The sequence below is a fragment of the Corvus brachyrhynchos genome, unplaced genomic scaffold, assembly GCF_000691975.1.
Source record: "Corvus brachyrhynchos isolate BGI_N302 unplaced genomic scaffold, ASM69197v1 scaffold162, whole genome shotgun sequence".
Lineage (NCBI taxonomy): Eukaryota > Metazoa > Chordata > Aves > Passeriformes > Corvidae > Corvus > Corvus brachyrhynchos.
In genome coordinates, this window is record NW_008236696.1 from 3,595,825 (window position 1) to 3,607,970 (window position 12,146).

The 12,146-nt window shown below is 35.3% G+C and overlaps 1 protein-coding gene across 3 annotated transcripts in view; it reads right to left on the minus strand.

Annotated features, from left to right (window-relative positions):
* CCDC39 (coiled-coil domain containing 39) overlaps nt 1–11,896 on the minus strand; it is a 19,074-nt gene extending 7,178 nt beyond the window's left edge. Inside the window, exons 1-11 of one of the 3 annotated variants that reach the window (XM_017726941.1) lie at nt 11,780–11,896; nt 10,597–10,743; nt 9,395–9,553; nt 8,392–8,484; nt 8,177–8,305; nt 7,468–7,659; nt 5,731–5,834; nt 5,276–5,408; nt 2,173–2,367; nt 1,331–1,495; nt 635–772 (exon numbers count right to left, since the gene is read on the minus strand). In XM_017726941.1, the coding sequence (XP_017582430.1) occupies nt 635–772; nt 1,331–1,495; nt 2,173–2,367; nt 5,276–5,408; nt 5,731–5,834; nt 7,468–7,659; nt 8,177–8,305; nt 8,392–8,484; nt 9,395–9,553; nt 10,597–10,743; nt 11,780–11,890 (1,566 nt within the window). In that variant the 5' untranslated portion in view covers nt 11,891–11,896. Of the gene's footprint in view, nt 1–634; nt 773–1,330; nt 1,496–2,172; nt 2,368–5,275; nt 5,409–5,730; nt 5,835–7,467; nt 7,660–8,176; nt 8,306–8,391; nt 8,485–9,394; nt 9,554–9,707; nt 10,744–11,779 lie in introns of those variants that run through there. The other 2 variants (XM_017726940.1, XM_017726938.1) reach the window with 2 other exon arrangements.
* Between the last annotated feature and the right edge of the window lie 250 nt (nt 11,897–12,146).

Genomic DNA, 12,146 nt, shown 5'->3' on the forward strand with positions numbered 1-12,146 from the left:
CCCTGCTACTTAGACTCTGTTTTTTTCTACTATGTTAGTGCTTCCTTTAGGAAGGCTAAAGCTTACTGCAGAAAAAAAAAATTGTGCAATAATTGGAGGAGTGGGAACTGTATTTTTCTGCTTATCAAAATGTGAGGAAAGGACTTACACTTTGTTTCTAATTCCTTAAACTGGAATATAAATTGATTCAAACCATCTGTTAGAAAAAAATGCTTAGAGTTTAATAACAATACTGTGCCAAACTTATTACTAGGCATCACAGATTGAGAGTAAAAACTCTGTGTTTTGTAAAGACATCCCTGAACAGTAAATGTATTTTCTATTTTAAAGGTAATTGTTTCTCGGGGGAAAAAACCCCAACATCTCCACTGATCTGGTGGATATTGTGGTATAGCTAATGTGGGATTATACTGATACTTCATCAAACTTTATGCTGTATAGAGAGGAGAAGCAACACTTTGCCTAGTAAGATAATAGTGATGAAGATGACTTCAAAGTTTGGGAAGGAAGTATAAATTAGAAAACTACAGAAAGGGTTCTTATGAATGTAATGATGTAGCACTGTAGAAAGCAGATGACACCCCAAACAAACCAAACTGTACTGTATTAGTAAAGTTGCAAAATAATACTGTACCTGCTTAATGTGTTTTGCTTTTTTTAACTCCTGAAGCGATCTCTCATTGAAAAGAGTTAGTTCTTCTATCTTCACTATCAAACCACTTGCTGTTTCTCTTGTCTTATCAATTGTTCTCTTGGTGATTTGGACATCATTCTGTTTCAAAATAAGTTATATTGAACTTATTTCAGTGAATGTAAATTGCAACAAAAGCTACCAGTTAATTTTAAATGAGAGGTATTTAAGTCTTGGAACCAGGAACCATCATCATGATGCATCCATATGCTGCTCTGCAAACTGCATGGCATGTCCTCATGCAGGGTACTGCACGGGGTCTTTGGACAGCTTTAAATGCAACTGTACTTACGAATTTATGAAAAATATAAAAGTAATAGCTTCACAAAACGGCATTCTCCTATTTCTGCATGGGCCAAACGATAAACTCAGACATTTGCAAGCAGTCAGTCTTGATGAAAGCTCAGCTTGTCTTTCCAACATTCAATGCTTGTCTTCATGCTAAGGTGTCTCACTTGGGCAGTAATAATCTATTTTTCTGGAAGCTATAGGGAATATATGAAGTTTTCCACATGGGTTACACAAAGTTCAGATAACCTTTAGTCTAATACCAACTTCTTAATTACTAAGACCCAATCTACTTAATTCACTGAGATTTCTAAATGCTACATAGTCAAAATGATGTTCTAAGGAAGTTACCTGAAGTTTCCTGCACAATGACTGTAGAACATCATATGCCTTTTTCTTTTCTTCTAAGGTTTTCTTACGCTCAGCAACTTTTCCTTCCAAAACTTGTTTTTCATCTGAATTAACCTCCCCTTCTAACCGTGACAGCCGTCTCTGTATTTGCTGAATATAAAAATCCTGTTAAAATAAATTTTAAGGGAATTAATAGTCTGAGATAAGCAAAAACCTTGGATCTAAGTGTTGGCTTTAGGACAGTCACCCAATTAAGCTATTGTTTTTATAGTAGTTTCTGGCTTATAGACCTCATTAGCAAAATATCTTAGATGACTGATGAGCAGTGATGGTTTGGGGTAATCTTCTAGAAGAGTAACAAAGCACACTCAGCACAGGCTGCTGTAGGGAGGCTTACAGTGGAATTGCCATCTTGTTGCTACCAGTGGATGCTGATATAAAAGAGCAAATTTTCAAAGTGGTGCATAGGAAATATGCACATAATCCAATTAGTAAATAACAGGATTTTGGCATGTACCTCTTGTATTGCTTAAAAAATATACCCTGAGGTGTCTGTGGTTCAGAGGGATCAAAGTAAAGAATGGGTTTTAGGAATTACTGGGAAAAGCAGCTGATCCAAAAAAATAATGAAAGACCCAAGTACAAAATGTAGGTGATACTTTGGCAAGTTTCAGTAATTTCAATTTTATCTGTACATCTAGAGACAGAAATAAATTCAGTCTTCAAATGATACTGCATAACATTTCCAAAATGGAAAACTGTTACAGATTACAGAATTGAAGCAACGTGCTATCAGTAGACTCAAGAAACAACCATAGTGTGAAAATACATTCACATTTTACCTGGTCATATATTAATCCTTGTTGTTTTAACAGATCTGCATCAAGTTTGCGCAGTCGACTCTTGAGATTTTTAAGTGATTTTTGACCTCCCTCAATTTCTGCCAGAACAATCTTCTCCTTATCCCTCTGCCCTTTTAACTCCTGAGTCTTCTTGAAAAGTAGGTCCTTTAACCTACTCATTTCATTTTCTTTTTCCTGGTGACAGATTGATCATTAAGTAGAAGAAAGAAGTAATTAATCACATCAGAATTGATTTCTGAAGAATTATTTGCTTTTATTAATCATATAGAGAAAAAAAAAATTACTATCTCCATTAATATGAACATGGAATTTTGTAAGTCTTCAAAATGGTTGGCAAAAAAAGTATTTGACTTTTGAAAGAGAAAGTAATATTTTTTATTCATTTCTTAAAAATCCAATCCTACCCTACAATTACATGACTTTTTTTTCTCAGTTATAGAAATGCTACTCTTTTCAGCCTTCCAGAAAACTAAATTCCCGTCATTCTTTTCAAAAAACCTCCTTACAGCCTCCAGCATCTGTGAATATTTGAGAAATATAATACAAAGCTTTTCAATGGTTTATTAAATCTTGTAACACTGTGTGTGCACATGTATGTACATGTGTGTTTATCTAAAAACTACACTTTCTAAAATCACTTCCTTTTTCTCAGATGTAAGTTGCCATTAACACCTAAATCAGTGCAGGAAATGAGGTTTTAGTAGGATAAAAGACAATGCCAGACATTTCAGGTAACCTGAAATGGATTGAAAACAATGAAAATTGAGATGATTTCCTTTTTAGAACCCTAATAAGGAAAACAATTTTATTCTTTCCCTCCCTCCTTTCACCTCTCCCACACAAGTAGCCAAAGACCTTCCAAAGCTCAGGCCATTGAGCATGCCAGTTTCCTGTGAGGTACATCCTAAAACAAGTGATGAGATTTCCCTTTCCTGTTCCAAAGGACTCATTTACATTTAGCTCAAGTTTGGTACAGAATTTGAAGATGTACATTTAAATTAATATGCAAAACACCTGAGAACTCGCTTTTCTACATTGATTAATAGTGTGTTTATTCTTGATTTAATATGTATGTAAGCACCTTGCTGGCTTAAATAATGGGGAAAGAATTTAATACCTTCTCTAAGGGTTTGTAATCACATTGCCCATCCTACCCAACAGAATTTTTTTGTAGTTGAACTTGCTGTAGGTGCAATTCCAAAGTCAAAACTCAGGATGTAAGAGGCAAGTGTAAGTTTAATATGAAAGTATTATGGAGTGTAGCACACGTCAGTGAGCTTTGTATCATGCCTGAACAAAGGAAATTTCTTCAGGAAGCAAACTGGTTTTTAAGCATGTTCCAAATGCTGAGCTGTATTTCTGAAACTAATGACAATGATGAATTCATCCACTGACACTGGATCATGATTTGACCTTCTCCTCATGGTCTTTATTGCATATCTAAATTAATTTATTTAACAGAAATTGTTCGTCTCCCTTTAAGTGAGGTTGTTAACAGAGATAAGACATTCAATAAGCTTCACTGTGCAACAGTGTTTTGCCACAAATTGAAGAGGGAGAAGTACCACAGAACTAGAGAGCAAAAGAATGACATTTCATCCACATTGTTCCTGTAAATATCTCTTCACAGTAAATTAACAGATGCAGCAAATAGCCATGTGTGTCTAACAGTGATGGAAGGGAGGCTTCTGACTAACACATTACAGACATTGTTCAAGAACAGTTCATCCTAGCTAAAATATTCCCCTGGAGCTGTGGAGCTGCCAAGCTCAATGTCATCTTAGGTTATCCACCACAGACACGAGTAAAGAAACCCTGCTAAGGCTTCAGCCACCCTGGAAACTGTCTTAAGGGGAAGCAAATGAGGTTTTCATTTTAATGAAATGCTACACCATTAGAAATTGTTTTTAAATTATCTGAAAAGCCAAAACAGTAAAGACTGTGATTTAAGAAACTCTCTATAAAGGAAAGACATCCTGTCACTAGTTTCTGAAAGTATATTTAAAATGTGTGATTAATGCCTGTGGAGTTAAAAAGTTTGAAAAATAACATTCAATCTACTGCAAGGCATTATTTCACATGCATGCTACAGGAAACACAAAACAGGGAAGGAAAAAAAAGAGCATACAGTGGTATGCACAAATACAGCTTTGCTGTCAGTTGTGTGGGACACCTGCTGTCACATTAATTTAAACTGGTCATTCTAGAGAAATGAAAGCTTCAGCATATCCAATGCTCAGTTGTCCAGAAAAAGGTAAAAAAATATTTCTGTCATGGTCAGTCAGAAGTAGTGAAAATACTTTAAGAGAATTAGTAGCAAAATGACAAAAGAGTATAAGCATTTCCTGAAATACAGGAAAGTTCTGAAGATTGCATTACAACACTGCATTTATTCAAAAGCCCTTTACAGCTTATCAGATGATAACGAATTTTTATTCCTATACTTAAATTTCCAACCTAAGAAGTGGGCTTTTAATTTTATAGAAGTATTATTAGGCATGTTAAAAAAATAGTCACCTTATTATAGCTTGTATATGCCACTTCCCAGATCAAAATCTTTATTCACGAAAATGAAATCTGAAGTGAGCCAGTCATTACTTAATAGTCCACAAGTTAGATGTGTCAGAGTATCATGTAGTAGAATTAAATAATGAAGAGCAGACTAGGCCAGCCAAATCTGATTAAAAGATTCCTAAATATTTTTTTAACTGTTTGCCAAAATCACAGCTCTTTGGAGGTTTATAAATTTTGGTGGTGTTTTACTAGAGTCATGAAGTTTTTGGTCGCAGTGTTACTGAAAAGCCATCCTGACAAGAGTCTCACTTTTTAACAACCTTATTGATGGGTATCAGACTCCTGTATTAATATAGTCTGAATTAGCAGGATCACTTATTTTCCTCCAGAGTTTTCTCAGCACAGACATATCCACATGCACATTACTTCAGTGTTTGATGAAATAGCTACATGCCATATTAATACTTTCATTTTAATAGAAAATTCTAAAATTAAAGAGATCATTTCAAAATATAAAGCTTGCAAATACAAATGACTCCTCTATAGAAACCACGAAAAACATTTTTACCTCGACACTTTTTTCTTCTTCTTTCAATATTTCTTCAAACCTCAAAGCTTTCTCTTCTGAACTGAGTGACTCCTCAATCACAAACTTCAGTTTATCAGAAAGACTTGCATTTTTTTCATTAAGAAGGTGTAATCTAAACAAAATGACATAAATTAAATGAAGGTTGCCTAGACAATGCTGCCAAAAGGAAGCAGCAAATCTGACTGAGCAGTTGCCTCAGTCTGAACTTCAACCTATGATAAGCAAGGTCCTGATTTTTTTCACACCCTTTAAAAACAAGGATTACCAGGAGTATCTTGCCTAAATTTCCCAGTGCCAAAAACTATGCAGGACATGAAGTAACCAGAAAGTTAGAGGCTTCAGTCATCAACATTATTTAAGGTTCTTTGCTATCTCAAGGATTTGACTGTATTACTAATCCTTACCAATTATATCTTTAAAGGTCTGGTTCTTACCTGGCTTTTTTCCCCTGAATTTCTTTCTTCAGATTGGTTACTTGTGTTCTCAAAGATTCTAGATCAGAAGCAGTTCTGTTCACAATGGATTTCAAAGCCTGCAGCTAATAAATTACAAAGTCAAGCAACTGAGCTCTTATTTTCTTTGGTACATGTTAAGGTATTTAAAATTATATTTTCCTATTTATTGGAAAGTATTCCATTACTTTTAAACAGTGCTCTCCAAATGAGGAGTGCTGAAAATTCTGAGGCACTATAAATTGGCCCAGCCAGTAAATTCAATAGACTAATTTACATAGTATGAGTAGTAGGAGAAAATAATAATTAAGGACAGAGAAAGAATTATAGAGGTGCTGTGGGCTGCAATTCTTGTCCAACAGCATCTGTATGAGTGGAACTGTGGTTTTATAGTGCAGAGCTGACTTTGCTGAGGTTCTCTGTGAACGTGGATAACATTATATATCTAATAAACATTTCTATGTCAAACTTCTCTGGGCACATAAAATTATTTTGATTAAGACATCACTGTGACAAAAATACACAGATATTTAATTTGGTAAAATATACATGACAGCATATACTTATTAAACAGGATAGGAATACTTTACAATCAGTAGCTCTTTCATCTTCACAGTATCACTTAACAGCATAATTGTGTTCACTTTCACAGATGAAGAAACCTGATCAAGGGCATGTATAGCAAGTTTCTTAGAGGTCACCTGTTGTTGGCTGAACTGTCTCCTTCTTTCCTTGTTTCTCACATGCATGCCACAAATGCTCTAATAAGGGGAGACTGTTCTATTATCCCATCATAGAGTATTAATTATGGAAAAACTTCAAGCAAGAATCTCACAGCTTGAGATGAAAACTGACCAATTCTACAAACCCTCAAGCTTGCATGAATTATAGGGTAATCTAATAGCCTATACCTTGTCTGAGCTACCTACAGTTTAATTAGGAGATCAGTCTATGAACCACCTGCTACAGAAAAGCTATTCAAAATTAAGGCAACAGCAGATGCAGGGTTTTTCAAAAAACACCAAGCTTGCTGATTAGGCCAGTGTTACCATTTTCTTGTTAAGAAAAAAACTTACTCAGATAATACAAGTGTATCTCTTCTCAACAGAGCCATGAAACTTGAATTACTTCTTAGAAATACTTCTACAGGCATTTAAGTAATTCAGCAGTGCAGCTCATTCCCAGATTTAAGTGCAGAGTTAAGTATGGACAGAATCAAGCACAGCTTGTTCACAGGGCAGCCCTGTCCTACTGTGTCTTGATTAGAAAGCCATGTGAAAACACTGGGTGTTTTCCCCAGGAACTGTAACCTGACTACAAGGCCCACCAACACACACTTCTGAGAGCACTGACAAGGAATTGTTTGGAATCTGGAAGAGATTTCTCTCATCTTTATGTAATACTGCAGTCTGTGTATGCTAAAAGAAAGAAGCCTCCTGAGGCATCTGACAGTGTTAGACCATTTAAGAGAAAATTAATCCATTTTACACCTACACAACAGAGAATACATTCCAATCTTTTCACCACTCTCAATTACAGGATTAAATTGAGGGTTCAGATCCAAATAAACAGGAGTAGGCTGAGAAAAGCAACATTTTGTTGAATTATTAAGAGTCTAGTATAAAACCTGAGAAAAGGAAATGCTATTCCTGTATTTCCTCCATCTGGTCCTCAGTTATAGTTTCAGTTTGTTTTCCTGAACTCTTTGGTCACCCTTACCTCATCCTGCAGCTGAGTCCTGCGAGTATCCTGAGTCTGGTACTCCTTTCGGAGGTTGTTTGCTTCCCGCTCAGCAGAAGAGATTTTCTTTTCATATTCCATATTATTAACAGTTTCATTTACCAAAAAAGAAGTCTTCTCTCTCAGCAAAAGTTCTTTGTTTCGGATTTCCTGTTTTATCTCTGCAATTAGCTATCAGAATAAAAACACTTTAGATTTGCTTGCATTAGTTGTGTTAGATTAATAAAGGGTACAATCAGAAGATCAATTCCTATTATGATTACTATTTGCCTGAGTTCAGTTATCATTCCTAAAATTACTTTGTTCCATGGATACATCACAGCAAACACTACAACTGTTTTGGACTGGAAACTTCCAAAATATTCCAATAATTTAAAAACAAAAAGACACTGTAAACTCCTATGAAAATAAAATAATTATTGATTGATTCAATTGGGGAAAAAAAGCTAAGCAAAACTTCAGGTAGACTTGAAACAGATGAAATTCAACAGGAAAATTACCAGCATTAGTGATGCTTACTTTACCTGACAGGTTTATAACTATTCAGTGAAAATTGTGCATTTTGAAAGTTCAAGTAAAGCATTAGCTAATCGTAAAATTATAGTTTTCATGTTAATTAAAACCAAAAAACCAACAAGCAACAAAACAACCCCAAAACTCAGATATGGATCAGTTACAGCGGTTTTACCAAAGCACAATGATCAATCTCCTGATCTCTTTTTTGCATCTGTTGAATTGCATTCTCCCACTGCCTGATGACTTCTTGCCTTTCTTGATGAACTCTGCGAAAATCTTCAGCTGCTCTGTCAAGCTCCATCTGTTTAAAAGAAAGCACCCCCATGATTTCTGATGTTAAAAATGTCACATATAAACAAGGGATCTCTGAGAACCTTAAGCACAAACCTGAGCTGTCATGGTTTCTGTAAGCTCATTATCCAGAGCTCTGCGCTTCTGATTTGCTTGCATGGTCAACTTTTCTATTTGAAGGGTTAATGCCTAAAATGAAAGGATATGAAAATATTTGAAAATGAAGTATTTGAAAAGAAATAAATCACATCGTATGAATTCTTGAAGCCCTGCTACAATCAGGGGTTGGATTATTGAGGCATCCATTTTATTGTGTTTTAGAGAACAAAAAATTGACAGCGTAGCCTCCCACATTTACAGTCAATACAAATGGCCATAAGAACCAGAGCACAGCAAGGCCAAAGTAACCCTCCACAGTGTGTAAATGTGTGTGGTGTCTGTGGCATATAGCAGTGAGACTGTTTGTGTAAACTAAAGTTTCTGGGTTAAGTATTCAGTGAGTAAAAATCAAATTTCTCCTCACTCTATTTAAAGGCTAAAAAGAATCATAACCAGGGTTACTTATCTCTAAATTAATAATATACTCAGGAACTCACCCTTATAAACTCTGAGCTTTTGACTGGAATCTCTCTTTATACAGATAAATATGTCTATATCTTCCATTATTCCAGGTAGCTATGCTGAAGTTGCTGTACTTTGTTCTCAGCAATATTAACAACTTCAGTTCTAAAGTGAAATCCTACACTATTCATCCATACTTGGTGTGAATTTTTGAATAAACTCCTCTTAATTCAGTGGCAATGTTTTCTAGACTTTACAATCTATCTGTGCACCCTCTCAAAAAAAGTTAAATTTTACCCAGATGAACAAGCAAATTAATGTCTTCAATTATGTTTCTCATTGTTGTAAAACCTATTCTCTCTGAACTTTAAAATGAGCCTCATATGGAATTGCACCGTTGTGCTAAATGGAAACCAGTTTCAAAGCAGTATTGTATAAAATCTTGTCTTCCTTTTCTCTCCCTTGATAACATAACAAGGTCTTCAAGTGATAAAATGGTTCTCCATTTGGTTTCTGAAAATTGCTCTTTGCTACTTACTCCTAGTTTCCCTTCATCTTGCTGTGCATACTTCTGGATTGCACTAGCATCATTATCTGTACGATTTATTTCCTTTATCCAGCTTTCCAGAAGTTCCTCATCACAGTTCATCTGTTGTTTTAAGTTTTCCAGCTTCTTAGTGGTTTTATTTATAGTGTTCTAATAAAATAAGAGAAAATTAGAGGTACAATATCAAATGTCTAATATTCGTTGAATAGTAATTGAAGCAACCACTTCAAGCTACTGTAACAATTCTACCCACATCTTGCCCACAGAACTGATAGTTTTCTTTTTTATTAATTGTGGGTTGTACCTGAGGAATGCTATTGGACATCCTGGTCTTAAAGAAGAAACAAGACAGTAGGTTGCCACAAATTTAAAATGCAAATTATTTTAAACAGGAAAGTCAACCTCTGGCAAGATACACCCACGTGCAGGGTATTTGTTCCACACAATAAACTGATCGGAGGCATCAAAAGGTAAAGGTTCTCTCTCACTCATTAAGGCCAAGTTGTTAGACCCTTATCCTACATATCCATTTTCAAATGTGACCTCTTCATGTGATTGTGAACAGACTTCCTGACACAAAAATGAGAGAATCTAGATCCAGCTGAATAGTGTGAATATCTTCATCCTGCTACCCATTCTGAGAGACTGGAGATTACAAACAGCCTAAATCAGAACAAAAAGAGCAAATTAAAAAAAATTAAATAATTAATAGAAGGAAAAAGAGACCGTTCCAAACCCAGAAAACCACCTGTGATTGGGTAGCATTAGATTACTTTGTAACTCACATTTTTGATATTGAAATCATGACCCAAGTCATGATTTTATGTAGAGTAGATTTATTTTATGTAGAGAAGATTTGCCACTGACAATTTAATTTTTAAACCATTAAGAAAACACATGTGAGCATTAGAAATACGATGATATGGATGTGTGGCTGTGTATCTGGCATTAAGAACAGAACTCTTTCAATATCTAATTAATATTTGCTAAGTCTTGACCAGTCTATGCAAGGAGATCCTCAGTGTCACTCACCTACACAGGGGAAAGCCCATCCGGATCATCTACTACAGTTTATAAGCTTTAATTTTAATTAGCTATTCTTAACTTATACTACTGTTGCTGTATGTGCAAGTGAGGACAAGCCATAAAATTCAGCAGTATAGGTGTTCTCTTCCAGAAATTTCAAACCTTACTTCTTGAATGTTCTTCTTTTGTCTCAAGGAAGCTATCTCGTCTTTCAGTCGTTTAATGTCGTTTTTGAGACGTCCATATTCTCTCTCAGCAAGGGCTTTAAAGTGATGTTCAGTTTCAATTTCATTCTCTTTGGCTTTGTAAAGAGACTGCAGAATAATAAAGTTCAGTATTTTACAATAAACAAAAGGCATACATCAACAAACCATTTTCTTTACACAAAATCAAATCCCAAGTCAGACATGGAGTAGTTTCACCATGTAAATGAAGGAATTTTCAGAGAAAATTTATTGGTTTGATTTTAATATTTCAAATACATGTATCCTTATGTATACATATATATACCTTGTATCAAGTATCCACAGATCAACATTTTATAGCCCTAAAAATTCAATTCTAAGATTTTTCACTCAAGATTCAGGATCTTAAACTTTCAACATCAAAATCTTAGTCTCTTGATCACCACTGACTTTACATCAGATTCAGGAGGCACAGCAAAAAAAAAATCTTTTATTGTTCTGTACTGAGACTGACCTCCCCTGCTGGCCTATAGCAGTATTTATGTATTGTCTAATCTTTCTTTTAATTCAAATTAACACTTGAATCTAGCACCAAAAAAATTAAGAAGTTGTTCAATGGCAGGGGAGTTTCTTAAGACTTTTTCACCCAGGATATTTTATCTGAAAGGCATAAATCTTCATCTCAAGACTCTTTAGAAATCTAAACCAGCCCTTTTGGTCAGTTAATTCAGAGTGTAAGACTTAGATCTTGACCATCTCACTTCATTTTTCATGTCTGTGAATTAAGTCTTCATCAGCATTTCACAATTAATTCTTCACCATTATAAAAATTATAAATTTATTTTTCTCTTACACTAGTGTTTTCCTTGACCAATTTTTTTTTTAATTAATACCTACAAAAGTCCCCACTCAGGAAGAATTCTAAAATTCAGCCTTCCTGGCCTTTTTCCTACGTACAGTAATTTGAATTTGGATGGTCTTAATGACCATCAAATAAAATCACTGAGATACATAGTTTAACTTTTGTTTCTTGTGGAAATCCTGGAATAAAGGCCTAACAAATCTCTAACAAAGCTGGCAAAATATACAGGGACAGCAGCCACAGAGAGATACTCAGGTAACAGGTCTGTTTGACACAACAGATCTGCTAGAGGTGGCCATTTACCTGAGAGAAGGTTATCTCTTGTCTCACGTTTTTCAAATGAGACGTCATTGCTTCTATGCGCTCCTCAAAGCTGGTCAACTCATTCTGCAGGTTCTCTTTTTCCTTTAGCATCTTCTGGAGCTGTTTAAGAGTTAGAATCGTCAAGCTACTGTTTGCGGTTAAGTGCTTATTACCTGCAACTACCTAAAAATAGTCATTGCAATTATTAATGAAAAAATAACGTAAGAAGTAGATACTACGTTCCTCCAAAGCAGTGCAATGAGGGATTTCAAGGAGAAAACCCGGAGCTTTGCTAAGGAAACGCACAACTCGCACTGCTGCTCCCGAGGGGCTCGGGGGATGCGGGTGCGCGGGTCCCACGCTTGGA